At 47.9% G+C, this 19,593-nt stretch overlaps 1 protein-coding gene across 1 annotated transcript in view; it reads right to left on the bottom strand.

The window, feature by feature from the left end:
- The window catches only part of satb1b (SATB homeobox 1b), a 46,511-nt gene extending 27,211 nt beyond the window's left edge, over window positions 1-19,300 (bottom strand). The window contains exons 1-7 of the mRNA XM_070965910.1: window positions 18,059-19,300; window positions 16,636-16,874; window positions 13,444-13,620; window positions 12,280-12,406; window positions 9,018-9,066; window positions 3,189-3,300; window positions 2,074-2,151 (exon numbers count right to left, since the gene is read on the bottom strand). Coding sequence (XP_070822011.1) covers window positions 2,074-2,151; window positions 3,189-3,300; window positions 9,018-9,066; window positions 12,280-12,406; window positions 13,444-13,620; window positions 16,636-16,849 — 757 coding nt within the window. The 5' untranslated portion in view covers window positions 16,850-16,874; window positions 18,059-19,300. The remainder of the gene's footprint in view (window positions 1-2,073; window positions 2,152-3,188; window positions 3,301-9,017; window positions 9,067-12,279; window positions 12,407-13,443; window positions 13,621-16,635; window positions 16,875-18,058) is intronic.
- Window positions 19,301-19,593: the final 293 nt, after the last annotated feature.

Below are 19,593 nucleotides of genomic sequence, written 5' to 3' on the forward strand. Positions count from 1 at the left end.
AAAATCCATGTGCCGTCATTTAATGGCATTTTGGAGATTTTTGCAGCATCTCTTGCTTTGGGAATCTTTAAGTCCATAATGGCTGCTAGGGAATATTTTAAGACAGGTTTAAATGATGTGCTTAGAGGATGAAAACAATGATTTAACATTCAAAGTACTACCCACAGCGAAGTGAATGAGCATTTGGAGCAGCTGAATGTTTTCAGGTTTACGCCTCTCTTTAAGGAATTCGCATATGCTGAGGCTTTTTGCGTGCCGAGTGAGCGAGTGAGGGGGCAGCGTTTAAGAATTCATGCGGATGGCAACATTAACACCTTAGAAGTGTGCTGCGGCCTCCACATCCCACAGAAAGGCGTCGTATGAGATTGTGAAAAGAGTAAATTGCTGTTATGGGGAAGGGGGGGGGGGGGCGGGGGTCTTCAACAAGCTGATTTTTTTTTTTCCACCAGATGAAAGATTAAGTGCATGGATGTTTTCCAAAAATACCCACAATAATCGTGTGTTTGAGCTGCCTGTTTCTTGACTGTCAGCAAGCACAAAACACCCGGCCAAGACGGGTCTATTGAGCGTTTGTGGAAAACAAATGATGTGGGGGGAAAAAACAAAACAAAAAAATCTTGGTAATAATCACATCTCTTCCCATAATCCCTGGCATTCCCTGGCTCTGATGGTATGGCGTGTCTATTCACTCATATGTGAATGTGTGTGTGTGTGCATATGCTCGCTCGCACACTGCTGGGGGGCATGCTCACAACACACAAACACACAAGCACACGGAGGCATTTCCATGCAAATTGAAAAGAGAAGGGGTGACAGAAGAGCATGGCAGGCCCTGGGAGAAAAACGCTGCCACAGAAGCGGGAGTCCTCGTGTGGAATCCTGCCACAAAAGAGCCCCGGATTAAACACACAATGGGAATGGGATGTGGGTTGAGGGGCGGGAGGGAGTGTGTGTGTGTGTGTGTGTGTGTGTGTGTGTGTGTGTGTGTGTGTGTGTGTGTGTGTGTGACTGTGAGCGAGAGAGGGAATGAGAAGGGGAGACATACAAAGTGACCCAACTCCTGCTTCGTTGCCACGTCAAAAGAAGAGACCCGGCGCTCGCTGGAGGCCGGTAACACCACTTCAGCTGGCAGAGCGGCTTGCCAGCACCTGTGACCAGGTACACGCTGTCTTCAGGCTCAAGCTGCTCGCTAAACGCAGTGTGGCGAAGTAAATGCAGAGTCACATCCGACGCCGATGCCAAAACCGTGCCGCTCGCTCTCTCCCAGCCTTCAAACTTGGCGTTTCACCACTTGTGGCCGCGCACGGCAAACAGCAGCCCGCGATGAATGCCGAGGCCGGGGGAGTTGCCGCAGGCACGCGGTGGGCACCTGAGAGCTTGTCGCTAAAGGTTTTGTGTCTGAGGTTTGGCTAACACGACACGTGGGTGCTGGAGTTTGTACGAGGGTGTGTAAGCACAGCTCGAGATGCTATCGCTGCTGACGTGGATGTACATTGGTGGTTTTGCTCTTATCTGGGCTTGATGTTCAGAGAAAGTGACAGAAAAAACCCCTTTAAACTAACAGTCGAGCTTCTTTAAAGTGAGAAGGAAGCATTACGTCAACGATGCAGCCATGTTGTTTGGTTACAGGTAGAGATGAGAAGGGGTGAAGGAAGGATTGGTGCCAAGCTCCAAAGCTAATTAAGTGAAAGTCATTTATCATTTTAATTTGACTTTACTGCTATTTGGGTTTCAGATTAAGATTAAGATTTTAATTGCGATTCAGTTTAGGCAACACAGTCATTTAACTTTAAGCAGTGCGGTTAGGTATTAAGGAAAGTATGCAGCTCCTAGACAAATCAGCGTGTGTGTGCTCATGTACTCTTGTCCCACATCCATCAAAATCTGTTCACACGGGCACGTTACGGCGACAAAAACCTGGTCAAGCACCGCATTTTAGGGTTAAACCTTCTTTTTCCTTTAGGGTTGGGTTAGGTTTGTGTGTGCTGGTCATGGTGAAGGAGTGAATTCACGTTAGAGGCAGAATGAAGTAACCACAGGTGTGTTTGTGTGTGTGCCCACGTTGCGACATACCTAGTGCATTGGCACGCGGGCTCTCACGGAGGACACACGTCCCCAGGTAGCCCTCCAGCTGGGAGGGTTGGCGCATGCCTACACAGTCGGATGGAGGGGCAGGGCACGCGCATGCACACACACACAAACAGCATACAGCGAGAGTTGTGAGGAGAGAAACATAAGGTTAAGGCTTTCTACAGTCCTCCTCTCCCGGTGAGGCTAAGCAGAAACACAGCATTTAAAACAGCAGCATCACTGAGGCCACACTGGCAGCTGCAGCAGCCAGAAAACCAGAGAGAGAACAGTTATGACAGAAAATGTGTAGGAGTATGCAGGAGAACACACAAGTACAGCAGGTCTGAAGTAAATAATGTTCCCAGCGTATGTTGCCACTTTAACAGAAGAAAAAACATCAGATAAGATATGATCACAACACGCTATTTGCATGGAGGCTGTGAAAACATTTTGATATAATATCTCATCTGTCATCGCGGCGAGCAGTAGCACACTGGCAAAGAAAAAAGATTGTTCAACAGATTGTTAAAGCTAATATCTCAACATTACACTGCCTTATGAGCCCTGCAACAGAGTGGTGTTCTGCTTAATCAAAAGACATAAAAATATACAGGAATTCTATCTCCAGCGAGGGGGCCGCTGGTATCATATAACCTCATTTCCTGGTGGGTCAAAGGGGATTTTTTTGAGATAATATAAAGCATGCGTTGTTAGAGGGTTGGTAAGAAAATCTAATTGAATTTCAGACTAGGCGGTGGCTGTGTCAAAGTCATCGCTGCCTTTTGTTCATGGAAAACTGAAGCGTTGTGCTCGCTGGCAAACAAAAAATAAAACAGTCAGAGGCCTCAATTTGGCTCCTGCATTAGTTTTGGTTAAAGCAATAATGGATAAATCTGAGATAACGCTTTGTTCAAATGCAAAACAGTGCGGAGTGATCCTGAATTATTAGATAACAAGATAAAAATGTATTTCTGCTTCACGCAACGGCAGGAAGACAAAGAGACGGTTGGTTAGAGAACATATTGTAATGGCGACTGGTGCGTGTGTGTGTGTGTGTGTGTGTGTGCAAAGAGACAAAAGTGTGAGCGCCATACTTTGCGCCCCTCCGTTTTGCTTACCCATCATATCTTTTGTCTTCTTGAAATGTTTATACCAGCGCCCAAATTCCTGACACTTCGCCGCCGACACATTTGCATAGTAAGTGCTGTTCACAATGGAGGAAATCATACTCTGAAAGAGAGAGATTGATTGAGAGGGAGAGAGAACGAGGGAGAGACTTTAGATTCTCATTGTGGAAAATGCAGACATAATATTAAAGCTTGTGAAACATGCAGTAACACTGTAGCTTGTCAAAACAAATAAAAGATAGGGACACGGTAAAACCCAGCACTAAAAAAAAAAAGCAAATGAAAAGCATCATGCAGAAATTCTGGATCCCCTCCTCGAAAGGTAAAACAAATAAAATCAAACAAGGTTTTATCTGTTCTTTTTTATCAAATGCCGTTGAGTTTGTCTGAACATTTTTTTTTTTTTTTAAATTTCAGAGTGGGTAAATTAGAAGTTCAACCGAGTCTGTTGACATGACGAGCAGGCGGCAGGAAAGATGTGCACCTTCAAAAACAGCCACGATGGCGGCTCATTGAGTATCAGCATCTGGGGAGCCGGCGATGTAAACAGATAAACCTCTGTTATTTCTCAGCTCTTTATTTACACAATCTGTTAAAGACAACAACTTCAAGCAGATCGCGGCCGCGCTGAGCTTGTCGTTCTCCGACGCACGTGCGCCCCCGTCCCCCCCTGTGCAGCCGACTCTTCGCCCCCCTCGGTTCCTTCAGCCGCCTTCCTTCACCTCAGAAAAACAAAGAGGCAATATTTTTTTCCCTTCGAGTTTCATTAAAATGAATGTTTTTACACCTTGCCGGCCTGCAGGCAAATAGCGAGGTTGGTGCAGGAGAAATTGTTTTTGATTGTTATAAATATTCAAAAGAACCAAACCATCTGTTTTCAAATTACAGGTTTGCCATCTTTATCATTTCTTTATAATGTATGCGTTGGAGGATGGCGGGGGAACCTTCTGGCAGAGCAGCATGGCGGCGTGAGCACAATGAACTGGTACAGGATGATTCTGGTTCTGTGGCTCCAGCTTTCCTGCACAAAAGGAGAGTGAAGGACGGCAGCCGCGGCGTCAGAAAGGTCCATCTAACGCTGAACTCATGACCTCTCCGTTAAAGCTGCAGGCACCTCGCGCCATGGCCTCACTCCAGTCTGAACACACCACAAACTACCAGAGCACGCCAAAAAAGCGAATGGAGGAAGAGGGATACAAGGTTCCTTCATCAAACTAGAGCCAGCTTTAAGCATTAATTCAGCTTGATTTGACAAAACATTCCTATTGGACGCCTGGAGCCAATGACATCACAGAAAAGCTAAGAGTTCTCAAAGACAATGACTGAGCTGGATGCAGAGTCTCAGTATTAAAATGCAACTAAGAGCAAACTAAAGCAGTTACATGTTGAGGAAGAGTTCATATGTTCTTTCCATTTCAACAGAAGTCAAACTAATCGTCAGCGTTCCTCCTCGCGGACCCTCGGCCCACCTGCTCGTACCAGGTAGAGTCACTGTGTCTGCACTTTGTCACATCCATTTAGCTGCTTCTCCTTTCAAAGTCAAATGTACAGTAAGTGAGGCGAGAGTCACGCTGCACCCTGCAGACGGCCGTGAATTTGTGCCAGCCACACTGTGGTGCATCGTGCTGGCATGATGAAGAACAAGGAGGGTGAAGAGGCCTGCATTTGGACCGCATGGTATAACAAAGCAGTCTTGCATGGATGCGCTGAAAAGTCATCATTCAATGAAAAGCCTGATGGAGTTCAGGTTAGGGTTAGGAAGTCAGATTTGGACCTTTTAATGGGTCATACATTTATGCATGAAGCAGCTGCTTCTTTTGGATTTATGCAATATTAGCATTAGTAAAGAGCAACTGCAAGTTCAACCGTCTTCAGTCCTGAAATGAATTCCTTATGACGGTGTAAATCAGAATGAACGGCGTGGTGACAATGCTGTGACAATCAGCTGAGCAGCAAACCACACATTCCAGTTTAACCTGGTTCCAGTAGCCAAGACGAAGCTCAGCCTGAAAACCATAAATTCAAAGTCAGAAGAATTCTGCTGTAAGTCAGTGGGATAATGAACTCCTCTCCTCCAGCCTGACATGTTTTATTTACAGTATATCTGGGCTAAGGCAGCTCCAGGCAACAAACAAGAGGCCTGCAGAAGACGGTGCGCCTTCTCTCTCTCTCTTCCCATCTTTCTATCTCTCTCGCTCCCTCTTTCTCCGCCATCTTTGACACAGATGTTCTAATAAACGCTCCTCATTAATCAGCCCTCTCCCTCAATACATCACTCTACCTCTCACAGGGGGCCCTGCGTGTGTGTGTGTGTGTGTGAACGAAACAATGCGCACACACACACCTATTCTCCCTCTCGCTCTCCCCGCCGCTCTGTCACACACACACGCGTACGCACTAAGTGAAATCAAGCAGATAACCAGAGGCTCTGCTGCCACTGCGGTGCCAGCGGGAGGGCTGTGCTAGGGCTTGTCAACAGGTAGCATGGCTGTGTGTGTGTGTGTGCGTGCGTGCCAGTGTGTATGAGTGTGTGTGCGTGCATGAGCATGTGTGTGGACCCTTTAAGTGATAGCCATCTGCAGCACAGAGAGCTTATCAGCAAGACCAGGAAGTGGCACTGGGCTACTATCGGTCCCCAACATCTACTCCACTCCCCATCATGGGAGACAGGAAGAGAGAGAGAAGGAGTGTGTGTGTGTGTGTGTGTGTGTGTGTGTGTGTGTGTGTGTGTGTGTGTGTGTGTGGGGAAGAGAATAGCGGTGCAGCAGGCAGGTACTGTAGGCACCCAGCTGCCAGCATTAGAGTGTGGTGCACACACTGGCAAATGCAAACACACACAAAGTACAACCCCTGCAGACAAACACACATGGCGCCGTTACACAAATGCACACGTGCAGATTAACACACATGCACAATTAAATACACGCACACACGCATTCCGACTCAGCCTGCTGTCTTGATGGCTGATGCCCCGCGACAATTTAACACACGCGCACAAACACACGCACATACACTGGCAACCAGGTTATGCCTATGGCAGCCAAGGTGGCGAAGACCTGCAAAGATGGCATTCTGATGACGATTTGCTGCTACGCAACGCAGCAGCTGGTGCATCAGGGGCCGCTCAGTGAGAGCGAGCAGGGGGTGGGCAACAAGAGGTGGTGGCAATGGAAAAGAGTCGGGGGGGGTGTCTCGTTTGTTGCCATAGTTTCTGCGCACATGGGCAAGGGGGTTGCTAAGCTTGGTAGCAACCTGAGAAAAAGCCACAAGCCTGATGAGCTGATTGAGGCGGAATCAGAGGAAGTTTTATTTTGGCGAGCTGAGCTGTTAACTGTGAATCCTTAAAGTGGCTTCATACGTGTGCAGGTCAGAATCAGCTCCTCCGGCGGAGCGACAATGGCCGTGAGTGAATGCATTTTCTGTCTCCGAGCTTCCTCGTGTCATTTGTAGGCCAAACACACAAAGCGCGACTCCCCGCTACAAAAGAATGAAACTAAATGTTCGACAAGGCCCCAGACAAAAGCAGCATTTCACAAAATAACCCCCCACTGCCCTCCCTTCCCTGCTCTCCCACCCCTCCTCCCCGTCTCTCTTCAGAGCTCTGTTCAGAGGTGAGCTAATTCTCTTTCACTCGCTTGCTGCGACTCTCTCATCTGTTAACCTCTCTTTTCGGCCTGGGATTACGCAGCAGAATATCAAGGAAACACTAATCCTTACAAGGTGCCAATCTTCTCCTCCCTCCTACGACGCCCCTTTCCCCTCCCACTCATTTTCACTTTTTTTTTTGGGTCAACTCCGAAACCTCGGAGGGAGGCTGGCTTCTCACCTTCTCGTCAGACTACACGCAGGCGGCGACGTCGCTAATCACGGGGCAGGGAACGGCGTGCATCGACGCAGCGTGGGGACAGCCCTCAGACGTGACAACCGGTCTACTGAACCAGCTGGGTTTGGGAGGAACAAGCCACCGCTCTATGGGTGTAGCAGGCCACATTAAACCCCACAGAGTAACAGATGTCAAACACCATCATGGCAGCCATGTTTGAACAAGGCAGATACAGATACATGTAGATCATCAGGGTGTGAAGATGCTACGCAGCAAAGCTGCCGGTTTCTCTTGAAATTACATTGAAAAACTGTTAGCATTTTGAAGCCTGCTGCCTTAAAAACAGATAAATAATAAATAGAATAATGTGCAGGCAAGATGTAATAAATAGAAAATCCGTTTTTTTTAATTAAAGCTTAGATTTGGCTCAAAAGCAATAAAAAAAATGTGATATCTGTAGATGACATACAGTTCTAAAAACTGGTTTCACTTGTGTGGTTAAGCATTATTCTGATTAAAGCTATTTATTAGCAGAGATGCACGACAACAACAGAAGAAGAAGAAGAGAACGATGAAACTACACTGAAAAGGGAGAAGGACAACACGTTTGCAGACACTGAAGCCGTGGAGAATCTGCAACGGCCGGCAAGATTTTCTGCATGACGGTGAACGCAAAGCCATTTAACGCCATCAGGATCTGAGGTGAGGACAAACTCAGCCGTTCAAAGAAAGGAAGAGATGCAGCTCAAGGTATTTACAGCACCTCCTTTCACCCTCACTGGAAAGCTAAAACAATCTTCAGTTTAATTTGAGACTGGTGTGTATGTGAAAATAGCAAATGTGTGTCTGAGGAAGAGTGTGTGTGCGTGTGTGTTTGATCCTCCGAGCTCGCGTGTGCTCTCTTCTGAGCCGTCTTCACATATGGACCGTAAACAGGGTGATTACCAGACCGGGCTGGGCTCCGCCTGAACGCCACCCAGGGACTCTTTACATCATCAGCGCACTGCTCATGCCCGGCTAAACACACAAACACACACTGAGAGCAGCCGCTCACACACATGCGCGCACACACTCATACAAACACGCATGCAGCGCAAAATGAGGGTCTCCAGGTGACCATACGGTGGCCTAGGAGGAGAGCTGGCTGCACACTGAAGGCACCTACGCACAAGCTTGCATCTAAACACGAACACGCGAAACGCAAATAACACTTTCACGCGCACTTCCTGTGCGTTGGTATACGTTTCACAAACACACTCAGGCAAACGCACACAGAAGCGCACACCCCTTCGCACCGTAACGCACACACATTATCGGCGCCTGTGAGAGATATACTGCCATTTCATTCCATTCACTCCAGAGCTGCCTCCATGATATACTGACTGTACTGCCTGTTAATACAATATCTGCACTGGTGCTTTCTATCCAGCCTCCCAGCTGACAAAAAAACAAAACACAGAATATAACAGCTAACATGCGAGCGCACGCATCTCCGGCCCGATGCTATAAAATGTTGAGAATTAACTAAACGAGGAAAGGAACAAAAACATTCCAGATCGTTCTGGGTTTGGGCCAATGTTTATCTAACAATAGCCATACGTTCAACAACACCTCTGCTTTTTGGCTGCCGTTGCATACAATCTGTGTGTGTGTGTGCGTGTGTGTGTGTGTGTGTCGGGGGCGTGAAAAGGAACAAAAAAAAAAAGAAATCATGCAAACAAATGACAATAGCCATTGATTTGGATTTTCTATGCCGATTCTCTTTCCCACTTGATCAAACTCAGGGCATTTGATAAGTAAAGGATAAAAGGCGGAGGTGATGGAGATAGGGGTGTTTGTTTTGTTGTGCAGTATGGTATTGGGGGGTGGGGCGTTAAACCCTTTTTTTTTTGTTTTGGAATAAGCAGACTGGGCTTCAGCACCTGTGATAAGGGACATTCTTTAGCCAGAGAGCTCTGATTCATGTCTTTGAGTAACTCCTTGAGGGCGTTTCTTACTGTAGAGTGGCTCCATTGCTCGGGCGGCAGGTCCTCCAGCTTAGGACAACTGTGGAGAGAGAGAGAGAGGAGACATACGGGGGTGTGGGGTGGAGGGGGACAAGATAGGGAGGGGAAAGAGGGAGGGAAGGGGGAGATAGGGATGCAGAGGGAGAGGGAGGAGAGGGGGCGAGGGGAGAGCATGAGAAACAATTCAGATGGAGAAGAGACTGAGATATAAAGGAAAGCCAGCAGCCCTGATGGTATCTTGAATGAAACGATAAAACACACAAGCCACAAATTCAGCAACACAATATCAAAATTGTTTAATCTGACTGCAAGGGTTGGACATGTCCCTGATATATGGAGCAAAGGGGTAATAACACCGATCTTTGAATCTGGAGATAAATTTGACCCAAACAACCACTGAGGGAAGTTATCCCGCAGCATCCCGCCTGCAACACTTCCTCCTCCGGCATCAAACACAGCCTGATGCTAACGAAGACCGAGACTGCTGAAGGGAACACGTGTTACACACTTAAACAATACAAGTGTAAATCATTTGCATTATTACGTCAAAGTAACCGTTGAGTAAAAACGACCGCAAGTTGCCAGAATGTCTTAAAATTACTTGTTTTTGTCCGAACGACAGCGTTTAATGATGTAAATCAGAGAAAAGCAGCAAAGTCCTGACACATGAGGAGCTCAAACTAGTGACTGCTGGGCATTTTAACAACACACTTTCTATCAATCCGCTGATCGATGACCGTTATGGAACTGCTCTGAATTGTCAATCTGGGTAACTTCGCCGGAAAACAGAGGCTTAAAACAGGGTTGCAATATTAGCCAAAAGCCTGTTTAAAACATATATTGATGAATCGGCCAAATCTGCGGAACAATCAGATAGGCAGAGCGGTAGAGACAGAGCGAGGAAACCGGAGGGAAAGAGAGCCGAACACAAACGGGCTCCCGCTCTTTTTTCCTGCTGCAAGCGCCCCTCCAAGACAGACAGATTTCATTTGGCGCATCAAGCAGATGCATCTGGAGATTGCTCTGTCTCTCTCTCTCTCTCTCTCTCCCGCTCTGCCTGCCTCGCTCCCTCTCCCTCTTTCATATTCTCCCTCTCTCTCCCTCTTTCTCTCTCTCCTGATTGTTCTGATTAGTTAATTACTTTATACAACACATCTGCTGGATTGATGCATGAATTATACATCAGCTGCATGTGGCGACTATTATTTCGTGTTACTTCTACCTTCCTGGCTCGTTGTGCTCGGCAAAACAATTTAAGGTGTTACTGGCTAGATTTCTGCGGCAGTCAGGGCTGGGGGGTGGGGGGGTGGGGGGATGAAGGGATGGGGGGGCGGGGAGAGAAAAGGGGGAAAAACAAATACAAAACAATAACAATACTGACAACAATATGCAGCAAAATCAAAATAGATTTATATATCAGATAGATTGGCTCTGGCGTTAGCTGGGTTGCGTGCCGCAGGGACTCGGCTCTACCTGAGGAACACTCTGATTTCAGGGGTTTTGAAAATGAGAAATGTATTTACGTGGTGGGTGGGAGTAACTGAACTGAGCACCAGTGAGAGCGCCCAGTTCGCTGTGGATGAACACTTCACGTGTGCGAGACATATGTTCGATGTGTTTCATGTCGCACGTGTCGCTGAATTACTTTTCGTTAAACCTGCCGTGACACCTCAGAAGTGAGAGAGATGAGAGATTGAGCGAGGGATGATGAGTGTGCGAGTGCACAAGACACCGTGTGTGCGAGTGTGTCCGTAAATCTGCCAGTCGGTGTGTTGGAGACATTACGAGCAAGGAGATAACACTGGAAGAGAAAAGGATGCGTGCAACGGTCGAGGCTAACATCTGCTTGTAGGAAAACACACAGCCTCACACACACGTGCACACACACACACACACACAAACAATGGATTTTCCAGAACACCTTAAACTGCTCCAGCAGCCAGAGAGCCTCTGGGGAGGAGGAAGTGAGCAAGAGGAGGGAAGGAGGGAGAGGCAGAGAGGGGTAGTGGAGAAAGACAGCTATCCATGCATTCAGGGCGAGCACGCCGGAAATAAACACAACCTTCTGTATTCTGGCTGGTGGACGAGTTCACATCAGTGAGCGTGTGTGTGAGAGCACTTCACTGGTGGAGGTGGGTGGTGGCGGAGGGGGGAGACAGAAGGAAGAGAGAGGAAGAGGCAGAGCGAGGTGGAAAAAGAGTAGGAACAGCAGCTGGCACAAGCCTCCACACCAGCGCCACCCGGCTGTTTGTGCGCGTGTGCGTGCGTGTGTGTGTGTGAGCACATATGAGCCCGTTTGCATCCATGTCTATAAATGCTCGTGCGCTCGCGCTGTGTGTATAAATACAACGAAGCCTCACTCCTACAGAGTAGCATTTAGCGTACAACATGGTGAGTGATGGCACAAGACAGCTAGCAGTGCGGCGTGAAGGAGGTTTTAGCTTGTTAGTCTTCTTTATTCCATGTGATGAAGATGCAGAAGAAGCATATTTCACTTAAAATAGCCAGTGCAGCCAGCTTTATTTATGGAACTATTTCAGGTGAACAACCTTGTATTCATCTTCTGCAGAGTCATTTTTAGCCGTGAGCAGTCTCCAGTTGCCCACCACATTCTTTTTTCATGAAAAGAGCCAAAACAGTGCTCCGTTCAAAAACTGCTGCTTTATTATCGCATATCGTTTTAGCAATCTCCGACGCAAACGTGCCACTGTTATCTGCACATCACTTAGCAGTTAAATGCAGAGCAGCTACAGGAGATAAATCTACTTGATCACTCATCACAGTGTAAGCTAAACTGTTAGCATGGACTCAAGGGTGATTTTTGCTATCTGTGTTCCCATCGCTTAACGGTTAAATTGACAAATAAACCGGTCTCTGTGGTTCTTTAGCACCGTGAAATGAGGAAGTTTTCAGTATTCAAATGGGTTTTTCCCATTTCCTGGGAAAGGTCAGTCTGCTGTGTGTGAGTAATAACGCTATTCTCAGTATCAAACATGCAGAGGGCATCGGCTGATTGGCACCTGCCTCTGGGCAGACAATACGTGCCGTGTGTGTGAGTGCGGGAGGAAAGCTAGCAGGTAAAACAGGGCCTCTATATGTATGTGTGTGTGTGTTTCAAGTTATGACACTGCACTTGTGTGGGTGGTAGGCGTGCAAAAAAAGTTGCATGATCTGCTTCCAGGATATACTGTCAAGGGAAACATGTTGCGCCTGCGCGTGTGTGTATGTGTGTGTGTGTGTGCGCGCTTCTTACCTGTGCAGCTGGATCTTAAGCGTGACCACGTGGTAGACGTCCTGCAGCATGTCGGCCACTGTGGCGTCCGGTGCGTCTGTCACGTATGACAGCGGGACGGGGTTCCACTTCCCCACCTGAATCATACCTGGATGATGCAACGTGCACACACAAAAGAACATGAGTAAACGTGGACGCGAGGGGATGATGTCACACAGAAGCACGACGGAGACGAGTTCAGTTCAGTTTAGCGTCTTGGCTCGCAGACTCATTGAAACACATCAGGCACAGTGTGAATAAAGCCGCTCCAGAAGCTCTTCGGTGCCATAAACACTCTTTGTATACTTTATCTGTAGCTGAAATCACAATAACCATGTAAGAAATTAAAAAAAGCTGCAGCCTACACAACAGGATGTAAGCATACGGGAGAGGTGGACTTGGATGTGTGTGTGTGTGCGTGTGTGTGTGCGTGTGTGAGTGTGATGGACAGGCTATAATAAAAGAGCATGCTAAGAGGCACCTTGAAACAGCCACCCTCGGCCTGCGTGTGCTCAAGTGCAATTAGCAGACCCTTTCCTCCACCTGCCCCTCCCACCTACTGAGTCACTGAGTGTATGTGTGTATAAATATACAGTATGAGTGTGTGTGTGTGTGTGTGTGCCACTTGATCATATGCACAGTATGCGAATGTGCATAGAAACAATTCTGCGTTCAGACTTTGTGTGAATGAGCACACATCTGTGCGGGAATGCGTGTGTGTGTGTGTGTGTGTGAGTGTGTGTGTGTGTGTGTGTGCCACTTGATCATATGCACAGTATGCGAATGTGCATAGAAACAATTCTGCGTTCAGACTTTGTGTGAATGAGCACACATCTGTGCGGGAATGCGTGTGTGTGTGTGTGTGTGTGTGTGTGTGTGTGTGTGTGTGTGTGTGTGTGTGTGTGTGTGTGTGTGTGTGTGTGTGACCCCTGTGAGCATCTCCTGTCTGGGATCAGTGTCAGGATGCGTTACTGTGGCCTCAGATCTGCTGGCGGTATGCTATAATGGTCACAGAGTGTGTGTAGGATGTGTGTGTGTGAGGCAGCAAGAAAACGCTGTAAAGACAAATTAATGAGCTTTAGAGAGATAAAGCAGGAGAACTAAGGGCAGGCCGGTGAGTCAGTGAGCGGCGGCGGCGGCGGTTACCTTTGGCCTGGGCCGCCGAGCTGTGGGAGTAGCCCAGCGACAGCAGCGCCATCTCGATGAGCTGGTTGAAGAGCATGTCCTTGCGCACCAGGACGAACTCGGCGTGCTCCTCCTTGCTGTCGAAATCCATGGGATTCTCGTAGTGCTCGACCACGCAGAACACGGGCAGCATGTTGCCTGAGGGCGCGGAGGCACAGTTAAGACCTGGAAGAGTCCCTCACATGCAAACTTTAACCTGCAGGATTTTGTGTTTGTGGAGGCACGAGATTAGCATTTAGCACCGATGATTGAGTTACGCTGAGGGTGAGCATCCAGGGATTATGAGCGAGTGGATAGATAGCTGCTGAGCGGAATTCTGGGCAGAAATGAACTAAGGGGTGAGTTTGGACCAGAAGGGGATTTTTCATCTGTTATAGGCCAATTTCGATCTAAAGCCTCACCTCTTTGTCTCAGTGCCAAACTCTCACATCAACACAAGGAGTCAAATACTCCTAAGGTGCACAATGAGCTGCGCAGCTTCACAAACTGAACGTGCTCTACCTTCTTTTGGCAGCACAAAGTCACCTGATTTCCACGATCTTCCTCCTGAGTTTGTCAAAGATGGTTTTTCCATCTGTAATCCTGCTTTAAGGAGCTTTTTTAATCAGCTCTTCGAGGATTTCTTAGGTTCATCTTCCAGGTTTCAAGATGATGGCATGATATTACAGAGATGCTGCGCTATGGGTTGTGTGAGTTTAATAATCAAAGATATATTTCATAAGAACGAGCGATCATCTTCAGCTCGCTGTGAACAAACACGAGCAGACACAAAAATCCTCCCGCTCAAATGTCTCCTCCTTTTGGCACAATAAACTTTTTATTCACTATCAAGGATCTGGGCTCACATTCGCCTTCTTTCTGCCTGCCAACCCAAAATCATCTTCCCATGATGCAGCGCTGCAAATCCCGAGCCACCTCTGTGCCCTGAGGTTTACTAGTCTGTGTCAACAGTGGCTCTGCTTTAAGGTGGAATGAGCAATCCTTGTCCAAAGACTGCCGAATGTTCAAGGGAGCCACTGTGCAAATATCATCCGATATGCCATTTTTTCTTGAAAAACATCCCTGAAATTTAAAAAAGTTTAAGGGCGGGGGGACAACTTGGCCTTTTGAAGTCTCCGTCTGAATGAAAACAACAGCAGAAATCCCTAATTTGATGAAGAAGGTATCTACAGCTTACTGTACACTGTTTATGAGGTGCCCCGATGCCCTACTTTCTGAGTATGTCTCCACTGTACTGTCATCTGGACAAATGTCTGCACATTTATTGTCCTTGCCGATTAAAAAGATTCACATTCTAATATTTTCCAATCCCAGGCATTCCAGAAGATGCACACAGCTCTGGCAAAACAATCAATAAGCCGACAGATGCCAGGGAATGTGCTGAAAGAGCTGCTTTTCTCCTCCCCTGATTTTAATAGATAAAGATCTAACAATAAAGACTGCTGTGTAGGTTCATTTGGGGGATCAATACTGGCTTTGTTTCCAGGGAGCCCAGAGAGGGCTGCGGTAAATATTGTTTCGGGCTCGGACACAATGCCCACTGTGGGCCCTCTGCGAAGCCTCCGCCGCGGAGCGCCCGCCTCCCTCGGCTGCTTCGCCCTCTCCCCGGGAAGACACCGAAAAAATAACTAAAATAAACCGGTGAGAGGAGAGGGGAGGGCGACGAGGAGGCTTGGAGGAACAAACGTCGTAGGAGGCCAAGAGAAGCAGAGATGATGAAGGTGAAAAATTAGGCTCTCTCTGCTGGAGTGCGACACGTAGATTAAAGGAGCAAATAAGAGAAACGGCCCATCCGAGGACACTCACACAGCCACATTCCAAGAGTTCCTGAGTCCCTGTTGCCCAAAGAAAACCAAAGCAGCCAAACAAACAAACAGACGAGCCGTAGCTGCCAAGTGCCATTACAACTCCAAACCGGCAGGTTTTGAAACTCATTTCCAATCCACTAAAAGAAAGAAAAAAAAACACAACAAAAAAACAAACCATAATCATAAAAAGGTTCATGTTTTGGATAGCTACGCCCGCCGCGTTTTTCACCAGACGACACCAGTTATATTAAAAAGATATGTCATAATCTCAAAGTAAAGGCTCCCTTTAAACAGGAACGGCTCTTAAAGGACTCAAACTTTCCCTTAATAAGCAAACGTCGGAGCAGGAGGGCTGCGGTTGGCGAGAGGAGCCGTGACACAGCGCGACGCAGCACGGCACGAATAACTCTCACAGCGCTCCTCCATTAGCTATTGTCTGGCCAAATAAGTGGGAGTGTGTGCTGGGTGTGTGTGTGTGTGTGTGTGTGCGCTCAGATGACTAAAGATGCATTGTAAAAAGGTTTAAGAGTTTTGGAGAGCACGCGGGGGGCGGCGGTGGTGGGTGGAAGGTGGCGTGTAATGGTGTGGGAGGGGGGCTATTCAAACTGCACTTAAGTAGCTTTCCTCTATTTACGTGTTTTATTCTTCTCTTACTCATGCAAAAAGTTAGTTCGACTATATGTTTCAAAATCAGTTTGCACCAAGAAGGGCTGCAACTGCTGTAGAATTCCTTTATTGATTACTTAATCAGCTATTTGACAAATTATTTCATCTTTCAGTGCTAAATTAGGGCTGAAATTGATGATTATTCTCATTATTTTCTTGATTAACAGACTATAAAATGTTAGAAAATTGGGAAAAATGTTCATGGCAACTTCCCAAAGCTAAAAGCGGCCCATTTAAATTTACTCTTTCTGTCCCACTGGCAGTTTAAAATCTAAAATATTCAGTCTTCTGTCACATACAGACAAAGAAAAGCAGCAAATACTCACATCTGAGGAGCAAATGTTTGGTGTGTTTGCTTAGAAAATGAAATTTAATGTCAAATTCATCCACTAATCACTTCAGCTCTGTCAAAAACAGTGAGGGACGCCTTCACATTGCCCAGAATCTAAAATAAAGTCTGACTGTTCTGTCCAATAAACGGTCCATTTAAAATCATATGAAAAACCTCACGAGGAAATCGGCAAATCTGCGAATTTGAGGTGCTGTAAGCTGCAAATTCTTGGCATGTTTGCTCACTGGATGTCACACATTAAATCAAACTCAGTTCTTGTCGATCAACACACACACACACACACACACACACACACACACACACACACACACACACTCTCCCTCTTACCTCTCTTGTGGCAGGTCTTCAGCAGGTGGCTGGTGGGCTTGTATGGGACCCCTGCTAGCTTGGCCCCGGTGCTGCCCAGCCTGGCCCGGCCCAGGGGGCTGCCGTTCTGCTCCAGCCGGGGCAGCTTGGCCGGCGGGGCCTTGGCCTCCGCCATGCTGTTGACCAGCTCCGAGTTCTCCTTGCCCAAACACGCCTCGCTGAGATGGTCCATCATTCTCAGCACCTCTGCTCACTATCACCTGGGAAGACAGACGGAACGATTCAGCCGTCAGCGGAGAAATGTGCGCGGCATCAAAGACGAACAGCTGAAAGGTGAATCTCTCGTGTTGATGTCCCTGACATGAGAAGACGTGAGGGGACATTTTTATAGAGCGAAAAAAATGTGCTTTCAGTAACTGAAACCTCTGAGAACAGACCCATTACGGCAGTAACTGTCAATTCTCCGCAGTTATGTCGACTCGGGCCACGGTGACGTTTCGTGCCGCTGTAATGTTCCCATTTTTCAGCACATGTATTATGCATGGGTGTCCCGCTAGAGATTCCCATGCGAGAGGGGGCAAACAAGCCCCGGTTTTAGTGCAAACACATTAATTTGCTGGGAGATTCCACTTGAATGAATACAGTGCAGTTCAAGGAACAAGGTTCTGCCGCGGCGCACGCAGAGAAGGAAGACGGACGCAACTCGGTTTCTGACTCACTTGGTGTGGCCTCACTTTCATGACGCAGCTCTGGAGGGAAAGGGAGGCGAAAGGCCGCGACGTCATTGTGCTGTGACAGACGTGCACGCCATCAGTTTCCAGGTGTGAACTTTATTTTTAGATGACGCAAGAGCGGAGTGCAAGTGCAAGTTTGCAACCGTGGCTGCAGGAAAACTTCAAATCCAACAGTTGCTGACTCATGAGGACTCATCGAAAGTTAAGAACGATAAGATGAGGAAGGAAAGATGGAGTCTCTATGGCAGCTTTAACCACAGGTGCTTCAGGGCGAAGCCGCTGAGGCTGACGCAGGCAGTTCATACAATATCTGAACTCTGGGTAAACTTTAAGCTCTGATCAGTCATTATATAAAACATGCTCATTTATGAGGCTGCAGTGGAAAAGTGATCACAGGTTATTCTGCATGCAGGTTAACGAGACGAGCATGGACCGAAGCGCTGCTGTCAAAGAGTGAAAAGTGCAAAAACAACCCACCCCCACGCAAAAACACCATGAACTTCACCATTCTCAACATGCAATGAGGCAACTAATTCCCCACAAATCAGGGGCCAGAGGAATCCAGACCCGGATGCAGTCCGGATCCAGGTCAGGATTTTTAAATGACCTTAAAACACAGAAACAGGAGCAATAGTTCAAATGGACACATTACCTCTAAAGGGGGAGTTAAGGGAGGACAAGTTGAGAGGAAAAAAACCTTCCAAACCAACCTGAAACGCAGCACTTCAGCACTGGGGAGCATACAACACCGCCCGGAAAACGCGTCTTCTTCAAGTTTGGCCAGGGTAGAAAAGAAAAAGAAAGAAACCCCCCCAAAACAACTCCTCTCCCGTCTCCTCTCTCTACGTGTGCATGACAGCAAGCGGTTCTTTAAGAAGAAGAGGAAAATCAGTGTTTAAAAAGACGCTTTCTCCTGCTCCTCTTCGCGGAGGTCTGACAGGCGGTGCGAAAAAACAACAGCCCGGGTCTGCGGGAGAGGCGGCGAGGTCGAGATGGACCGCGATGGGCGAACATTGGTAAGCGGTAATGTGTCTGTGTGTGTGTGTGTGTGTGTGTGTGTGTGAGTGTGTGTGTGTGGTGTCCGCGTAGCCCTAACGGTAGCTAATTCCGTCCAACAGGAGGGCAAAAAAAAAAAAAAAAAACGCCAACCGAAGCCGTTAGGACCGGCGACGTTTAGCACAAAGTGAGCGGTTAGCCGCGTCCGTCGCTTACAAGTGAAGGCGACTTCTGCTTTAGTTCGCACCACAACATCCAAATCGCTGTATCGGCGGACGGGCAGCGGTACGGCTCAGTTAGCCGTCGCCAGCACACGGCACGGCACCTCGGACACAGTTGTAACGATAACAACCGCCGCCGAGACCCAGCGAACCCCTCGCTGTGAGGGACCAACGTACACAAAAAATAGCTTAACGTCGGTTTAGCTAGTATGCGTTACTGTCTGTGGATGTGACTGCCGGCAGAGACTGAGAGAGGGAAATAAGGATAACCGACAGTGAGAGCTGGCTACCGAGGCGATGTGGAGACGATACGCGGACAGCCGGAGCAGGTTCGCGGAATAAAACAAGGAGAGGGGGGTCAAAAAGTGCGGTTTACTTTCCGATGTCGAGCGTCAATACGGCTCGCCGCGGACGCGCAGGAGAGCCGCCGGCGGTAGTGAGAGTAGGAGGTGTCCTGTTGGTTGGGGATTGGCGTCCGGACGGAGCTCCTCTTTCTTTCTATCTCCCTCTCTGTCTCTCCCCCTCTCACTCCGTCTCTCCCTCTCTGTCCCCATTAAATTATTAGTTGTATTGACTCATCACTCCCCCCCTCTCCTCTCCTCGCTGCCGCCGCTGCTTGTGCCTTCCCTTTCTCCTCCTCATTTCAAATGGCGTGTGGAGGGGGTAAAAAAAAAAAAAAGGAAAAAATAGAAGATAGGAGGGGTGTGTGTGTGTGTGTGTGTGTGAGTGTGAAATGTGTGTGTGGGGCTGGAGAGTGTGTGAGGAGGAGAAAAATAATCCCCTAAAAAAAAATAAAAACATGATTCCTCCGCACCTCAGGCCGAAAGTCCTGGCGGAGACAAATAAAGTGGAGAAAGTGGACAGGGAGAGAAACACACACACACACACGTAAACACACATGCATGTACACGCTGTCGCGCGCGCGCGCACACACACACACACAACAGGCGAACGGTGGTGCGATTTCCGGCTGTGCGCGCAGGAATTTTTAATCAGCTTGATTAGAGTGAGGCGGTCCTGCATTTATT

Source organism: Chaetodon trifascialis, chromosome 7 (assembly GCF_039877785.1).
Source record: "Chaetodon trifascialis isolate fChaTrf1 chromosome 7, fChaTrf1.hap1, whole genome shotgun sequence".
Classification (NCBI taxonomy): Eukaryota; Metazoa; Chordata; class Actinopteri; order Chaetodontiformes; family Chaetodontidae; genus Chaetodon; species Chaetodon trifascialis.